This window comes from Branchiostoma floridae, chromosome 5, assembly GCF_000003815.2.
Source record: "Branchiostoma floridae strain S238N-H82 chromosome 5, Bfl_VNyyK, whole genome shotgun sequence".
Taxonomy (NCBI): Eukaryota; Metazoa; Chordata; class Leptocardii; order Amphioxiformes; family Branchiostomatidae; genus Branchiostoma; species Branchiostoma floridae.
Genome location: NC_049983.1, coordinates 3,200,906 through 3,218,788, shown reverse-complemented (window position 1 = coordinate 3,218,788; position 17,883 = coordinate 3,200,906). Strand labels below are relative to the sequence as shown.

General features: G+C 43.8%; 1 protein-coding gene across 1 annotated transcript in view; it reads right to left on the bottom strand.

Annotated features, from left to right (window-relative positions):
* LOC118415558 (protocadherin Fat 4-like) overlaps positions 1–17,883 on the bottom strand; it is a 38,151-nt gene that overhangs the window by 16,088 nt on the left and 4,180 nt on the right. Inside the window, exons 4-20 of the mRNA XM_035820243.1 lie at positions 16,264–16,503; positions 15,236–15,504; positions 14,618–14,783; positions 13,691–14,068; positions 12,988–13,151; positions 12,163–12,259; positions 10,721–10,824; positions 10,061–10,228; positions 8,964–9,084; positions 8,231–8,458; positions 6,393–7,603; positions 6,136–6,232; positions 5,698–5,801; positions 5,377–5,544; positions 4,106–4,223; positions 3,603–3,830; positions 351–1,445 (exon numbers count right to left, since the gene is read on the bottom strand). Of these exons, the coding sequence (XP_035676136.1) occupies positions 351–1,445; positions 3,603–3,830; positions 4,106–4,223; positions 5,377–5,544; positions 5,698–5,801; positions 6,136–6,232; positions 6,393–7,603; positions 8,231–8,458; positions 8,964–9,084; positions 10,061–10,228; positions 10,721–10,824; positions 12,163–12,259; positions 12,988–13,151; positions 13,691–14,068; positions 14,618–14,783; positions 15,236–15,504; positions 16,264–16,503 (4,956 nt within the window). The remainder of the gene's footprint in view (positions 1–350; positions 1,446–3,602; positions 3,831–4,105; positions 4,224–5,376; positions 5,545–5,697; positions 5,802–6,135; positions 6,233–6,392; positions 7,604–8,230; positions 8,459–8,963; positions 9,085–10,060; positions 10,229–10,720; positions 10,825–12,162; positions 12,260–12,987; positions 13,152–13,690; positions 14,069–14,617; positions 14,784–15,235; positions 15,505–16,263; positions 16,504–17,883) is intronic.

Here is a 17,883-nt window from a genome sequence, read left to right as displayed (position 1 = left end):
TAGATGACTCAAGATGACTCAAACAACTTTTGCCCATTTGATGTACCATAGAAAGCCGCTGGTGGCTCCAAAAATCAAATAATTTCGAGGTTTCATCGACACCAATTCACCAACATTACAAGTGTGAAGACAATCCATTCAGGCATCTTCAAATTATTGAAATTATCGTGGTCACAAATGAACATACACACGTACGAACGCTGCCAAAAACATAATTTTCTTGGTGAAAATAATTACATCTCTTACCGAAGCATTGGACGGCGTCGACGGACTAAACTCAGGGTTGTGCTCGTTAACTGCTGTCACCTCTACGTGTACAGTCGCCGTACTGCTAAGTTGTGGAATCCCACCGTCCATCGCCACAACCGTCAAACTGTATGTCGTCGTCGTCTCAAAGTCCGCCTCCCTTCCCAGCAAGATTGTACCGTCTGAAGAGATGTTAAAAACACCTTCGTCATTTCCGGCTGAAATGACGAATGAGATCTCCCCGTTGGCGTCTGCATCTGCGTCGGTACAGTTGAGCTGAAGAAGTGACGTCCCTTCCGGTGCAGACTCCAGAACGGAAGTGTACATCACTAATGAGTCAAAAGTTGGCGGGTTGTCGTTTTCGTCGATGACTGTGATGTTGACCCTTACGGTTGAATTTCGATACGTCCCGAAAGAGTCCCCTCCGTCGATGGCTAACACTTCAAGACTGTAGGAAGCAATAGTTTCTCTGTCTAATTTCTTTGCCACGGAAAGGACCCCAGACACGGGGTCTATGCCAAACGCTAAACCATCATTGCCTGACGCAATCGAATACGTCACAACACCTTCTTCGTCTGTGTCCTCGTCACTCGCTACGACTTGACCTACCTCTGTACCGACTGATTCACTTTCACTAACGTTGAAGGAGTAAGAACTTTCACTGAACGCCGGAACAAAGTCGTTGACGTTCGTGACGGTGACGTAAACCGTCGCCGTTCCCGTGAGGCTTAGCGCGCCAGAATCACTGACCTGTACTCCCAATGAGTAAAAGCTTGTGACTTCTAGGTCTAAGTCCTTCGCGATGGTAATTTCTCCAGATGTGTCATTGATTGCGAAAGTGTCGTTGGAGTTTCCGGCGGTTATGCTGAAGTTCAACTCTGAGTTTTCACCGACGTCATCGTCAGAACACGTTACCATGGTAACAGGAGAAGTGACGTCAGCACCCTCGGATATGGTCACAGCATAGAACGACGGGGAGCAGACGGGCGTGACGTCATTGACGTCGGAAACCGTAACAAAAACTGTCGTAGTTGCGCTTCTTGTCAGAGAGACGCCGCCATCTTGGGCGACAAGGGTGAGTGTGTAGGAGGAGGTTGTTTCTCTGTCCAGTGGTGCGACGGTTTGCAAGGCACCGGTCGACGCGTCTAGGGCAAATTTGTCGTCTTCGTTTCCAGCCACGATGGAGAAGGTCACTTCACCTGGTTAATATAGAGCATCGATCATTAGATTACCAAACTTGACATCAAACATGACATGTCGTAAAATTTTTTGACGAGATTGTTTCAAGCAAGGTCATTAGAATTGAACTGAACTGATTAGACCACATCAAGGCAATGAACTAATAAGAAGTTGGAAATAACTGTGCAAGGAGATTGCGGTGAACATTTGTTTTGTATTATTATCAAAGAAGAGATGAGGATGACTACTGCTTTTAAAACACTGTAGAATACAGAAGTTAGTGCGGTAGTTTCAAGGGCACGTTTTTCACGGTAGACTCTTCACCGGGGCACCGCAAAGTTAAGACCACAGCGAAAAAAATGTTGCCCTTTTGTTTCAACCGCGAATCTAAAACTATCGCAAAGCATTCCTTTTATCCAAACCGCGAAATCAAATGCCCGGAAACTTGAATATAGTAGAACACAGAAAAGATGTGCACAATTAAATAGATATAAAACGTAGCAACGTTGATCGAAGAAAATATCAAGATTTACTGAGTAAAAGATTAAATCCTATCCATTTTCCTCGTCTGAACGCTATTCTTATTTTTCCTTCGGCTCCCATACACAATATTTCTAGAGAGAACATTGGAATCCTGGATGTCATATAGGCTTAGCTCTCATGATCAATTCCAAACAGAGAGCATTCCAAAATAGAGAGCATTCAAGTGCGTGCAACCAAGATCATCCTTGGCAACAACTTCCACAGTTACACCTCAGCCTGTGAAGCGCTACAACTCCAAACTCTCGAGGACCGACGTGTCACGCTGTGTTAGAAGTTTGCACAGAAACTGTACAAGTCTGAACAGTACAGACATTGGTTTCCACGGCTGCGGGGAGAGATAAGTGGGAATGAAACTAGACAGAACAAAAAACTTGACCAGTTGCCAGCACCCACTGCACGATTAACCTGGAATCCAGTCTACTACTGGCTCGGCCTAACGTTACCGTAGTTAGTTTAGGCTCTCTACGGGGCCAGTGTAGCTCTCAGCCGCCGGGGTAATCATTCACACCCGGTAGGATTTTCACGCGGTTAGACTTGGCCCAGTGGGAGTTAATTGCCGGCCAGCAGTTGTGGCCTATTAATTAACTCCCACTGGGCAAAATCCTACTGGGGAAGATGCTACCGGGTGTGAAACACCGGCGGCTTAGAGCTGCACTGACCCCGTAGAGAGTCTTTATTAACTACGGTAGGCCCGTGCCACAACTAGACTGGATTCCAGGTTAACTGCACGATACGCTAAGAGCCCACTCCCCTACCTTGTCCAGCTCTTGTATAGCACATTGTAACCATTGTATGGTAAAACCGGTGGAAGACGAAATGCATTTTATTTCTAACTGCCTCTCTAACGATCAGGAAAGAAATGAGTTATTTGAAGAGGCATGCAAATTCCACAAAAATTTCCAAACGCTTACCGACGAAAACAAAACTGTAACGCTGTTAACGTCACATAACCCACGCATCATAGAAAAGTGGGACACTTCGTCTTCCACTGCTTCCAGAAAAGAAGTCAAACCCCAAATGCGTAGATTGTAGCTCTCAGCAGTCCATATCATTGATAGAATAGTCACTCGTTTACACTTGTCACCATTGTTATCTATACCAAAGTATTTCATTTTATTCATGTTTATTATATTTTCTGTATGTTTCATGTTGCAATTAGCCCTCGGGCAAGAACTTGCAAATAAACTTCTTCATTAATCAGAACGGTCAATCAGGATGTTTTTAACTGTTTGTACATAATGTTATATATATATGTGTGCTCGTTTGTGATTTTAACCAATCATTAAGTAAGATGTTTCAATGTACCTTTTAATGTACATGTAATGGACATGCAATTCAGCCATCCGGCTGCCAAGTGTTCCAACAATAAAACCCATTTAAAAAAAAAAACGGGGAACGGCCGGGTAGCTTTCGGAAAAGAAACGTGTAATAAGGCGTTAAACTGTGATGTAGCAAAACACACAGAACATAAAGGAAAATAGATCATAACTTTTGTATATTCCTTGATACAGACTTTTTTCCGCAAACATCCCGGGCAGGGCCCGAATAGAAAAAGGGACCTAAGCCTTAGAATGTAGAACGGCACCCAAGTTATCCTTTCCCTCGAATAGCCCATAGATTTTTGCATTACGTACCGTCTGTCCCGCTATCATTATCACTAGCTGCCACCTGCAGAAGTAACGTCCCCGTCGTGACGTTCTCCTGTACACTGACGTTGTACGACTCCGACGTAAACACTGGGCCGTGTTCGTTGACGGGCTGCACGTCGACGGTGACGGCGACGTTGGTGGAATGTTCGCCGTCACTCACGTCAATCGTTAGGATGTACGTGCTGGTACTGCCCTCGTAATCTATGGTATTGCCTTGAGAAAAAGGTGTAGGGAAATAAGGTAATGCAAAGAGGGGAGAAATCTACAAGTATCTTAATCAGGTTATGTATCTAATAGCTGAACCTCTCTTCGGCGTAACACACCAGCTTCTATTTCTGTATCTATATAGCAGGTTTAACCACCCTTTGGCGTAACACACCAGCTTCTGTATCTGTAACATAGATGTCTTATTGTACCGGTAGCACGTTGACATAACGTTTTATTATAGTACCCTTTAAATGTAAGTTGTTTTGTTTTGTTTTGCTCACCGGAAGTTAGGAACACTTCCCCCGACGAGCTGACTTGGAATGAGCCCGAGTCACCGGAAGTGACGTTGTAAGACAGTACCGTTGCTGTATCCACGTCGCTACAGTTCAGGGAGGCAACCTGTAAGTGAAACATTGTTTTCCGTTATTGATGTCAGTCCCCCGCTTAGCATAATGTAGATACCAATTTCCCATTTTTAAAATTCGACTCACCTTGTAATAGTTAAGACCTTATGTTGTATCATGCATTGTTGTTATTTTGTGACCATGTATATGCTATTTATGTCGGAGTGAAGTTTGATGTACCAGGGTCTCCTGAAAATCAGGGCGCCCGCCCTGAGTGAGCACACCTGGCTAAATAAAGAAATGAAATGAAATGAAATGAAATGTTTAATCTGAGAAATTATGAATGAATGAATGAATGAAGACCTTTATTGTACAATTTTGCCCAACCGAGCTAAGTACAGGTCACAATAAGTCAGGATATATACATATAAAAGTGTCACAAATCTAGTCTAACACAAAAGTTCGGCTTCTTCTCGCTTCTTGGTAATAGTGAAAATGTAGGACTGTATGGGTTTCGCTATTGTCGGTTTGTCAAAACGCATGAGAAATATAAACTTGTCAGTGCTACTCATGCGTCTAAAATGAGGGAATCTACTTTCTATATAACTAAATAGAGTATTTCTATCATACGCATACATATCACAATCAACAGTGAAGTGTACTTCATCTTCTACCATGTTTGAGGTACAAAATTGGCAGACTCTTTGTTCTAGAGGAGTGCGGTTGTGCCTTCCTGATTCAATTCGCAGTCGGTGGCAACTGATTCTTAGTTTAGCAATGGTAGTTCTATGCCGAATGTTTGCAATTTTCAAGTACTGCTCTTCATTGTATTTATGAGGATCACCATGCTGGTACCTGCTCGGGCCACCATTCATCATCTTCACCAACTCGAACGCAAGACCCCAATTTTACATTCCTTTCGAAAGACTGATGCAGCTCCAAAAAGGATGCCCTAACCCGGATTCTAAACGTCTCTCAATTAACAATTAAATGGAACCAGGAGCTTAGGCTGTTACTAGCTACAGGGACATCCACAAAATACTACATACATGCATACAAAGTAAGTTCCATCTAAATTTGAAGTAAAGGAGGGTATCTTCACTCTGACTATATTCGAACATCCTCCAAAGACTTCCTATAAGGCCATTACATTTTACTGACATTTAATATTCGCAGTACTACGATATATTGAAGTTTTGTAAACTGACCACTGTCCCATTGGCTGCGTCCTCGTCCATGACGACACTGACCAGTCTCTCCACGCACGTAGGCGCGTTGTCGTTCACGTCGTTGACGGTGACGTCCACCGTGGTGTTGGCGGTGCGCTGGTTGGCATCCGATGCTCCATCCGCCGCCCGTACTGTCAGAGTCACCACCTTACGGGAAATGTGCAACAAAACTCATAAATGGATAGGTCCCAATACCAACAAAACCCTTTAAAACTGCCAGAAGCGTTCCTACGTTTAAAGAAAAAAATTACTCTATCTGTCTAAACAAACTAATGATATGTTTCCATACAACAATTGTACCTTGTCAGATCCCATCGCGTCGTAGTCTATTGGTGAGGCAATCTGGATGACACCAATGCTGGAGTCGATGGCAAAATGTTCGGCGAAACTGTCTGGATTCGTGCCTGTGGTAGGAAATAAATAGTAGTTGACAACTACAACTCTGTTGATATTATGTTTATATTTACGGAAGGAAAATTGTTTGGATTATTCTTCTTTCTTTTCTTTTCTAGACAAATAGAATCAATGTCCTGGACCAAACATCTTTCACAATGGTTTAAGAGACACCATGTGCTGTAAAGTACGATTAGATAATGTAACAATTAATGCAATTGACAGGATAAAGCTGCAGGGGCTGTTCAGAGGAATAAATAGAGCAGCAGTTTCTTATGCTGTGCCCTGTGAAGCTAGAAGTTATATATTTGCTTGGAAATTTTGACATTAAGACATAACACTTACCGATGATTGTGTATGTCAGTACACCGTCGGCACCGACGTCGGCGTCCGTTGCTGATACGATGGCGACAGTTGTACCAACTGGAGAGCCTTCATCGACCTGAAGCAAAAACAATCATGTTATGCATTAGATATGTGTATTCCGGTTTTAGTTGGGGGACGTTAACATCTAAATGGTCAAAACTGAGTCTGTGCTTAAGTTATAGCAGTGGAACCACTTTAAAAACTTGAAAACTAGAAATAGCTTTATGAATACTCACAGACGCGTTTGCCGGTGACGTGGCGTCGAACACTGGATCGTGCTCGTTCACTGACGTCACTTGGACGTACACCGTCGCAGTGCCGCTCAGCTGCGGCGACGTCCCACCGTCAGTCGCTACCACCGTCAGGGCGTGAGCCGTGGACGTCTCGTAGTCTAACCCGTAGGCAAGGGAAACCAAACCGTCGGACGACACGCTGAACAACCCGACGTCATTTCCGGCGGATATGACGTATGTGAGCTCTTGATTCACTCCATCGTCGGAGTCGGTGCAGTTGAGTTGGGCTATCGACGCTCCAATCCCAGTGGATTCGGAAACAGTTGTGTAGATTACAGAGGGGTCAAACATAGGATTGTTGTCGTTGACATCTTCTACTGTAATATCAACGGTAGTGGTAGATGTTTGATAAGTTCTTAAAGAATCTCCGCCATCTCTTGCTTGTACTTCAAGAGCGTATGAGTTTGCGATCTCCCTGTCTAAAACCGTAGCTGTTGAAATGACGCCCGTTAAAAAATCAATTCCGAAAACGTCACCATCGTTTCCGGACACAATAGAAAACGTCACATCTCCGACCTCGTTCACATCTCCGTCAGTGGCCGACACTTGTCCGACGGACGTACCGACCGTGGTGTTTTCGCTCACGAGAAACGAGTACGACACTTCGGTAAAGTTCGGAGCGAACTCGTTCACATTCGTCAGCGTGACGTGAACAGTCGCCGTTCCGGTGAGTTGACCTTCTGTTAACCCTGAATCCGTGGCTTCCACAACCAACGTGAAGGCGCGAACGTCTTCTAAATCTAAACTGTTGTTTACAGTTACGTCACCGGAAGTACTGTTTATATCGAAGCTGTCATTGGAGTTCCCGGATGTGATTGCGTAAGCGACAACTGCATTGTCACCATCGTCATCATCAGTACACGTTACCGTGGCAACGGTGGATCCCACTGCCGCACCTTCAGAAATAGACACGGCATAGAAAGATGGAGAACAGACTGGTTCGTGGTCGTTGACATCGGTTATGGTAACCGATACGGTCGTGGTGCCAGTTTTTGGTCCGGGTGACGAGCCGCCATCTTGTGCGGTGAGGACCAGGATGTATGACGTAATTGTTTCTCTGTCCAATATGGTGGCGACCTGTATTTCTCCTGATGATGCGTCTATAGCAAAGTTTCCGTCAGCGTTTCCAGACGCGATGGCGTAGGACAGCGCACCTAAAGAGGATTATAGACATTACAATGATTTTAACTTCTGAATGTCATGTAAGAACTCTTCAATGCTTCTCTATAGTGCTATGCCAAAAACCATCGATTTTTTCTTACTTTTCGATGTGTTCAAGATCTGTCGTCACTGCTTGAAATAATGTAAACTTTGAGGAAAACAACTTTGAAGAAGAAGGAAGCAAACATTATCTGATAGTGGCATTCCAAAACCAGACAATAAGAACGTTCGTCACACTAGCTATATAGGCCGTGATGACATCAAATACGGGCAAGATTGTATTTTGTGTTATCATATTGTCTTCTACTCCTTACACATGGGCTTTCTTAGAACCATTCAAACGCACTTTGAGTGCGCTAAGTACGCCGCTTTTGAAAATCCCAGTACCATATTCGAACGTTGTTGTTACAGTTATCGTTTGAAGACACACAATTTGTTCAACTTCTGGTACAATTTGCATTAAAGTGTGTGTTTTCCAGCCTTGGTATGCATATATAGCATAAATAGAATACAAAACAGTGTATATTTTCATCAACCTCGGTCCCAGCTCTCCCGCTGGTCGGTCTGGTATTTCGGGTTATACGAACTACACGGTTAACCAGTTTTTATACTATATTTACCATCTGTCCCGTTGTCAGCGTCGGTAGCTACCACCTGTACTACAGCTGTTCCAACGGTTGCGTTCTCCGCCACACTGACGCTGTACGACGCCCGGGAGAACGTCGGGACGTACTCGTTGATCGGTTGAACGGCGACGGCGACGGTGGCTTCGACGGAATGCACGCCGTCGCTGACTTGTACGACCAGACTGTACGAGGTCGTAGCGGACTCATAGTCTACCGTTTGTCCTGTGTTCATGAACAAATACGTTAGTTGGATGTACTTTGATAGCTTAGGGCTGTATAGGACTATCAACGGTGTATGCTGACTGCAGTATTTTTTTCTCCAAGCAGAAATTACTTTCGTCTTCCCAACCTCAAAACTCAAATTTTCAGAAATTTCTGGGCAATGGCACATCTATTGAATTTGCCATGTCCGGGCCTTGTACAGGAAGTTCTCCGTTCGCTTTCTTCGATCCTTGCTATTCCCGCATATCCCCGTGCATGGCCTTGACACGTCAAGTTTCAAGTTTCACCGTTGTGCCAGGATCGAAAATTCTCGAAAATTGGAGTTTCCGTTTGGTGTAGAAAATATTCATTTTTTGTAAGACAATTTATGATACTATAGATTTTTCTCACCATTTGTCATGGTGCTGAATGCATTCCAGAGATCAGACTCAAAGCTTTGCTTAAAGTAGACTTAATGTAAACTTGTATTTAACTACGTATGAGCTATAACATTTGTCGGACTTACCAGCGATGAGGGTGACCACTCCCGAAGAGCTGACTGCAAATGACGGCCCAGAATTCCCCGCTGTTATGCTGTAAGATAGCGTGGTCGATGTGTCCACATCCGAGCAGTTTAAAGACGCAATCTGTAGAAACAATAAGTGAAATAAGCATTTGATAATTTGTGTCTTGCAAGTGTTGCCGTTTTCTAAACTGGAAGTAACGATCCACCTTTGCAAAGACGGCTAAAATTACCCCGAAAATTCAAAGAAACAAGCAAAGTCATATAACGTTATTTGAATTTCAATATAGACTAGACATAAGCAAGACAAAAAAAACTCGAAAACAGACACATACAAGCAGACCAAAAAGCAAAACCTTGCCGTAAATAAGTTGCCTTTTCTATAACTTTATAATTTATATCTTATTGACGACTAGTTCTAGCACCTCTGACCTGTACTTCCTGTATTTCCTGCCTCTTCACCTTGTCTGACCTTTCCTATCATCTTGCCACTCACAATTTTTCACTCAAATAACACAACACAACACCAACCCTTGTTTGGTAGGCTGACGAGTCGTGTGACGTCACTGCAATAACTTTGGCCCAGAACCCAGAGGTCCTGGGCTCGAATCCTGTCATGCTATAAATCTTGTGCCCATGACGCAAATTAATGGAAAAGACTGTTAATGCGATTTTTCGTACTCCAGTAAGGTGTAAAGATAGGTGGTGGGAGGAAAGCTAGAGGGTTTTTTTCTAAATCAGGTTCGTAGGGCCTGATGTTACCATCATGAAGATGAAGAGCGGCCGATAGCGATGACTATAGCAGCATCTCTTCTCCCTAAGTTAAAAGCATCGAGCTTAAGCAAGCTTGACTTCACGGACTCAATAGGCGAAGCAAGAGTTACGAGGCTGCTCGGGAAATTCCCTACCCCATTTTTGGCCGGAATGGTTTGATCCGCTCACACCGCACCATCGCACATGTGGCGGGCTCCGCCTCCCAAAACGGCGTCCTACACACAATGGATGACAACCCACTGCCCCTACGGCCTGAAAAAGGCTGTGGAACTACCTTTTGCCTTTACTATTTTACGCACTAACCCAATAAGACATTTTGTACTCACCACTGTCCCGTCTGCAGCGTCCTCGTCCTGTGTCCCGCTGTAGAGACCCGGAGTACAGACGGGTTGGATATCGTTCACGTCGTTAACGGTGATTTCCACTGTGGTATTCGCGCTCCGCTGGTCCGAGCCTGTGCCGCCGTCTGACGCCTGCACCGTTAGCGTCACCGTCTAACGATTAAAAAGTACACTTATTAAATTAGAACACTCCCTCAATGTTTTCTTGGCCCACTAGTAATACAGAGTGCAGAGCTTAGGGTGGATATCTGGACATTAATTCATGTTTTGTCCGGAAGGTTGGACAAAGCATTAGCTAGATTGTCAGGTTTGCCAAAAAAGCAATTACTCAAGCAACTGGATACGGTGAGACGTTTCAGATAGCATCCACTATCATTCGGCTGTGGATATTGTCCAGAATTTTGGCATTTTAGAAAGTTTATTACTTCGACGCAGCTAAATACGTACTGACGGATTTGTGCACTATGGCACAAAGAACTTATGTCGCCAATATTCAAAAGTTTCTGATTATATCAGTCTTTGGTATCAGAGTTCTTTCGAAAAGAACTGTTTCTTTCGATGTTGATGTTACATACATACCATCCAATACAGTTTTTAGAAGTGCAGTTCAATAATGAAACTGATTGAGATAAACCCAATGATCACCTTGGTAACCCCCATGGTGTCGTAGTCCACCTGTGACGCCATCAGAACCTCCCCACTGGAGGAGTCGACATGGAAGTGCCCAGACAGTGACGTAGGCATGACGTCTGCATAGTGGTGCGAAAGATATTAGATTCGAACAGTCTTCTTCGTTTCACAACCTCTTTTTATTCTTCTGCAGACGTTTCGGTGACTGTCTGTCACCTTCATCAGTGCAAAATGAAATATACTAACGTTACTCGGTGCGATATGACCTATACAGTGCAAATCGAACTAAACCTATTGTGACGTAATTACTTGAGATGGAATGTTCTCGAACGTGATACGTTAATCATCCTTGCCACTTTGTGACGTAGTGGCAAGGATGCGGTCCCAAACATGGCTAAGTTTATACCAGCCATCGTCTCTATTCATTACTGCTGTAGACTTTCTGATCCAGATGGATTCCTTTACCCACGTGTGTATTTGTTGTCCTCTCTGTCAATAACCTTAGCCCCCTCCCAATCTATTACACAGTTATTACATTGAACATTCCATGTCAAGTAATTACGTCACAATAGGTTTAGTTCGATTTGCACTGTATAGGTCATATCGCACCGAGTAACGTTAGTATATTTCATTTTGCACTGATGAAGGTGACAGACAGTCACCGAAACGTCTGCAGAAGAATAAAAAGAGGTTGTGAAACGAAGAAGACTGTTCGATTGATGTACCAACCTGATGAAACTATTTACGGAAGATATTAGATTGTACTAGAAAAGTAGCATTTGCAAGCAAATATAAAATGTTCGCCTTCACGTATCTTGCCTAACAAACTACCATGTTCTGTTCATTCTAACTCAAACACATTCATATGTAATCTTTATTGACACGACAAAAGTACAGCGAATTTCGTATGGTCCACATGTATAACAGCTACTTGCAATACAACTCAACACAAATATATGGATATCTATAGGTATGAATAAATCAACATATAGGGTCTAGCATGTCATTTACACTATTGGTTCTATGGTATAAACATTCGTGGATATATTTGCCTACTTGTACACAGTATGGAATATCGCCGTCCAGAATGTAGTTTAGTTTATCTATCGAACAGAGAGTAGCAAATTCTTTAGAGCAAGCGGAAAGTAATGTGAACGGCTCTGTATATATGGTGACCAGCCCCTCCAGCTCTGACCTACCACTTGCTACATAATGGAGTCAAACACCACATGGTGTCTGCGGGAGTCATCTGGTCTGTGTCATTGATCTTATTGGTTTCGAACGGAAGAAGAAAAGAAATTCAAAGAAACGGACCTAGAACAATATGTTTCGATTCCATGCAGAAAAACATACATATTGCATTTGTCTAGTATATAATTTGCAATTTGTAGTAAGTATCTTCTCAAAAGTAACTACTTCAAATTCCGAGATTTTGATAAGCATGTAGTTATTCTTACCTATGATGGAGTAGCTGACGTCTCCTTGTGTACCAAAGTCGTCGTCTGTTACTGTTACCGTGGCAACGGTCGTACCAACCGGGACATCTTCATCAATCTGTGCAAAAAATATCAGTTATTACTAGTGGTGCGTACCTAAAGCCCGGACTTGGAATTGGACCTAAAGGTGTTAAAAGTGTTTAGGTCCAAGTCCAAAAAAAACTAAATGTCCGGAGCCAAGTCCGGACTTGCAAAAAGCAGTCTGTCACTTAAATTCCCTTTTTTTTGTTCTAAACCATCTAAAACCTTCCATAGACAGTAAAATTTGCACTGGAAAAAGACAAAAAAAGGTCGTGTTTACACTGGCTGTCTATCATTTTCATCTATTTTTCACATTGCATTACAATTCATGCTAACATGCAATTTTATATGCACCACCCCCCCCCCCCTCCCCTTCAAAAAAATGCACATAATATGCAATGATGGGCACAGGTCCGGACTTTAAGTCTGGACCTGGACCTGAACCTCAACTGCTGGACCTGAATCCGGACCTGAACCTGAAATTGAGTTTAGGAACGCACCACTAGTTATGACTTGTTTTTTGACACACATCATACTTTTGTTTTGTAATATGATAAGTTCACTTACAGTTACCTCTTGCCACTCATTTGCGGCCATTTTGAATTTTTCGGGGTAGTGCACCAAAACGAGGCTGCATGTGGTCCTCCTACTTCTCAAGCTGTATTGCTGTATACGTATAGGTATGCCATCTTCGGTGGTAAATATTCGGTAGTACATTTTGTACATCAAGCTACATGGTCAATATTAGTTTTACTATCTACTTACCGATACTGCAGTTGTACCCGAACCGGCGAAGATAGGGTCGTGCTGATTGGTCGGTGTGACGGTGACGTAGACCGTGGCAGTGCCACTGAGGGGCGGGGTCCCTCCATCCGTTACCCGGACAACCAGCGTGTACTCCCCCTCGTCTGGAGTGGCAGAGTCCAGATCTACAAGGAGGTATCAACAATGTATTGTTAGACACACCGACCTAGTGTAATCTACAGTCGTAGCAAGCTGAAACAATTGAGTACTTAGAGTAATGATGCATTTTGTTATCCAGGTATCCATGCCATAGATCTATACTGTCTTTCCATCACAATTAGTAGTTCAACCAATAAGAGAATAGCAATTATCGGTTCGACCAATGAGTGAGTGACTGTATATATGTCGTCGACTATTTTGTATTTCTACATTTGATGGAGGGGAATGTGGCAATGTGATCGGGCAAATTCAACGGCCCATTGCGATGAAAACTAAGACTGCTATCTTTCTTTAATTTTTCTCTTTGAGTACTCCAACGTGAGTTCACCTTATCCGTTGTTTTAAAAACAGGTTATCGCTATATCTGAATGAAGACCAAACGGCGCCATTTTCAAAATATTTACAGATTGAAACTACCCCGTTCGTTGACTTGACATCTATAAAGACCCTGTTTTGGAAACAACAGATATAGGTTACCCCGCGGATAAAGGTGAACTAAGATTACCTATTGTCGTCTTTACTTCCACGTCGTTGGTGTTCGTCGTCCCGAACTGGAACTTGTCGGCGTCGTTACCGGAGACGAACTCGTACGAGACGGAACTGCTGGAGTCTGCATCCGACACCACCAGCGTGGCGACACTGGTGCCTCCGGCGGCGCCTTCCTCAACTGTGGCCGTATAGATGGTACGGTCGAACGTCGGTGGGTTGTCGGTGACGTCGGTGACGTTGACGATGAGCGTGGCGGTGGTAGACAGACTGGGGTCGCCGTTGTCTTCTGCTTTTAGCGTCAGTTCGTAACTGGAGATCGTCTCGTAGTCTAGTGTGCCCATGATGGAAATGGCACCGCTTGAAGAGTCGATGTGGAAGATGTCACTACCGTCATCTGAAAATAAACAACATTATTGTGTTTAGTTTATCTTTATTTGTTTATTTGTTCATGAAAGCTCAAATCAGTCCGCAGACCGCTTTTCATTCGGGTCATGAGAGAAGGTAACTGGGTCGGCCAACAATATATAACAGAGGTACAATTTACGTCATTTTAAGTTTATACATACATTCTACACATACATGGAACAAAATACATTGTTTTGGTCAACAGCTAATATACTAGTATAAACTTTGTTCTTCATTCATTCCAACAAGAAAACGGCTATAGTAGAGGCTTTTTAATTGTTTTAGAGTGTATGCAAATGTAAACTGTAACTTAACTGGTAGCAGCTTTACAGTTGAGCTCCTATTTCTAGTTAGTTGGTAACTACGAGGCTCCAGTTCGAATCTGGGGAGGAATATCCTGCATTCGTTTTTCGGAAAGGATGTAAATGGGGGCCTTGTATTCGATTAGGTCCCTCCAGCACGTTACAACAGCCTTGCTACAAAGATGGGTACCTACATGCCGCGCCACCAGGAGAATCTATCGAATTCTGTTGCTTACCTGTAGCAGCTACCATGGAGAAACTGACGGTCCCGTCCGCGCCCTTGTCGCCGTCTGTCGCGCTCAGCTCGGACAGGATCGTGGTGCCGACGGAAGCGTCTTCGTCAACTGCTACTGACGACGTGAAACTCGTAAATGCAGGAACGTTGTCATTTGTTGACGTCACCTGAAAAAACATTTTTCATAATTACTTTTTCACAGTTTTAAACGTTGTACTGTTGGAAAACTGCTAAAAGAGCACAGTAATAGCCTTCCATATCCTTATACATGGCAATTATGATAAAACGAAAATATCACAAGTCATCTACTTAAACTTTAGTCCATAAAAAACTAAGACTGACAGGATATTGCGACCTCTTTTAGTGTCCATTTGGAGCATACCAGGGGATTCCATACGGCAGAACACACTGACAAAGCACCTAAACTATGACCTTTGACCCCTACAGCATAAAACTGTACATCCAACAGCCTTCCTCTAGAGCGTTTCTGGCACCCGGAACATGCCTAAAATTATGCGTTAATTAAGTGACATTTGCTCAAAGCCATACAGATTTTGCTGCAAATATTGTCATCAAAATTGTGCAAATGAACCGTAAACAAATATACAACTGTTCCTACCTCCACAACGACCGTTGCAGTACTGGTCAGCCTATCGGAGACATCCGCGGCCTGGTCCGTAACACCCACGTGCAGAACGTACCGAAAACCGGCCGTCTCCATGGCGTCGGTGTCGTAATCTACCGCAGTGGACGATGTCGTGATCTGACCCGTGCTCGAGTCGATATCGAATTTTGCGGCAGTGTCGTCACCACTTATGATGGAATAGGTGAGGTCAGAGTTTGCGCCCTCGTCTGGGTCGGTACAGCTCAGAAGAGCAACGGATGCGCCTGTGGAAGGTAGAAGATTATATTAAAGAGAGCTCCCATGATGTGAAGATTGGTTTGGCTCGGGTCCAAAGTTGTATAGGCAGGAAAATGTATAGATAGAATCAATGAGAAATTCACAGTAATTAATGAAATAAGAAATTCACAAAATCTCTAGATATTTCATGGAGACATGATTTTCTTTTTTTTGCGGATACTAAGAGCTAACTTAAGACAAGGTGTACTGAGCACAAACGCCCAAGTTCAACAACCTCAGAAGTTTCCCAACATATAGTTAAAATCCTGGACATAGAACCAGAATTTTTTGGTTAAGGAATTAAATTAAGGAATTAAGGAATTGTCATTGTCATTAAAGAAGCCATCTACATCAGGGCTTTACAACCATCCATGAACAGAGTTGGTTGAACATAGACTTCCTGCAACTTATGATCCACTTCTCACTGAGTCACGCGTTCTATCTACATAACGTGACGTCACTGCAGCAGTGAGTCCAATTTTTGTATTGGATATTACAGTTAAACTAGTTCAAGAAAGTCTTAGATTTCTTGTTAGGAAGTGGGTGACGATATACACCTCATTTATCCCATGCAGTTACGTGTCCGTAGGGTCATTCTTGAAGAAGGCTTTAGAGACTGACATGCTTTTCCACACACATACAAAACGAACAGAAATTAGGCCTGCCCCTGCGGCGTCGCCAAAAACTACATCCAGAATAAACCGAAGCCATCTACACATCTGCTTGTATATCAGTGTGTTCCCAACCTGCTGCAGTGTTTTCCTCCACTGAACTGTAGTACACGTCAGGATCGCAAGTGGCGCTGTTATCGTTCACGTCGTTGACCGTGACAGAGAGCGTGGCGGTGCCCGTGTTGTCGGCGGCGTCCCGGGCGGTGAGGACGAGCGTGTAGGCCGACACACCGCCCGCTCCGTCCCGCTCCAGCACCCTGGCGGTGGTCACGGCGCCCGTGTTGCTGTCAACGGCGAAGTGGTCGTTGTTTGTCCCTGTATTGGTGAGAAAATTGGGCAAAATATTTCTAATGTTTAAAAATAAAATCTGTATCCGTGTAACCGATATATCAGCATTTCAGTGCAACACACAAACCTCGCATTTCCGTCTCGTTATACCCCCTTCACATTATATACGATCTTCGGACGTTCTTCGCGATCGCAGGAAGGTCGGCTGATTTTAAGATCTTAAGATGGTCTTGCGTATTTTTCGCCTCAAAACTGGCCCCCTCACGTATACGCGAGGCTCGTGAGATCGACGGTGAATAAATCTATGATAATGAACCTCCCATGACCTCTTGCACGCGGACAAGGTAACACAAAACGTTCCTCAAAAAAGGCAAGAGATCAATAAATGTTGCTTATTTTGTTGTCGGAATCTTTTTAAACAATGAATGGAATGCGCAGGCATAATAGAAATGACGCAAGAAAAGAAAGTGTGTCACAAAGCCAGCCTACATACTGCCACAGGGGCCACAATGTTAGAATTACCCTCACATTCCCAGAAATTCAATATTTGTAAACAAACGGAAGTCGGGCGAACGTCGCCCGAACGTTGCCCAACTGACGGGCGTTCGCCATCCGATTTGCGCTCGATGATTAATAACTATGTCTTTGCTCGCCTATCGGTCTTCAATCGTTGGATTGACGCAAGACTATTGACCGATACCCTTGCAAGGTACGCACGATTTGTACGCACAATCTGCGACTCGGTAACGAGCTGTGCGATTTTGGAGATTTCCTTCGACTAGTCGCATATGTTAAGAACATGTTTCGCTGGACCCCGACCGTCGTAAGACTCCTGAAAACTGCCGGCGATCCGTAAAAATCGCAAGATGATCGTGAGAACACCGGACGTCTTACTCACGAAAATGTCATTCAGAGTTCGTAAAGTAGTCTTCCGATCGAATCGCGCCTAATGTGAAGGGGGTATTAACGATTGTCGCCTTTTAAAATGGCCATCGCTTTATATGTATCAGCACGCTCTGGTCACACATTGAAGTATCTTGCGTGGTTGATAAGAGGATAGGGTATGAGCCACCCTCTTTAAAGCACTCTCATTATATCACATTATGTCGCACATTTGTAGTTGAAATTTCCCTTATACCAACCCCCCAACCCCCACCCACATTAGGCGCGATTCGATCGGAAGACTACTTTACGAACTCTGAATGACATTTTCGTGAGTAAGACGTCCGGTGTTCTCACGATCATCTTGCGATTTTTACGGATCGCCGGCAGTTTTCAGGAGTCTTACGACGGTCGGGGTCCAGCGAAACATGTTCTTAACATATGCGACTAGTCGAAGGAAATCTCCAAAATCGCACAGTTCGTTACCGAGTCGCAGATTGTGCGTACAAATCGTGCGTACCTTGC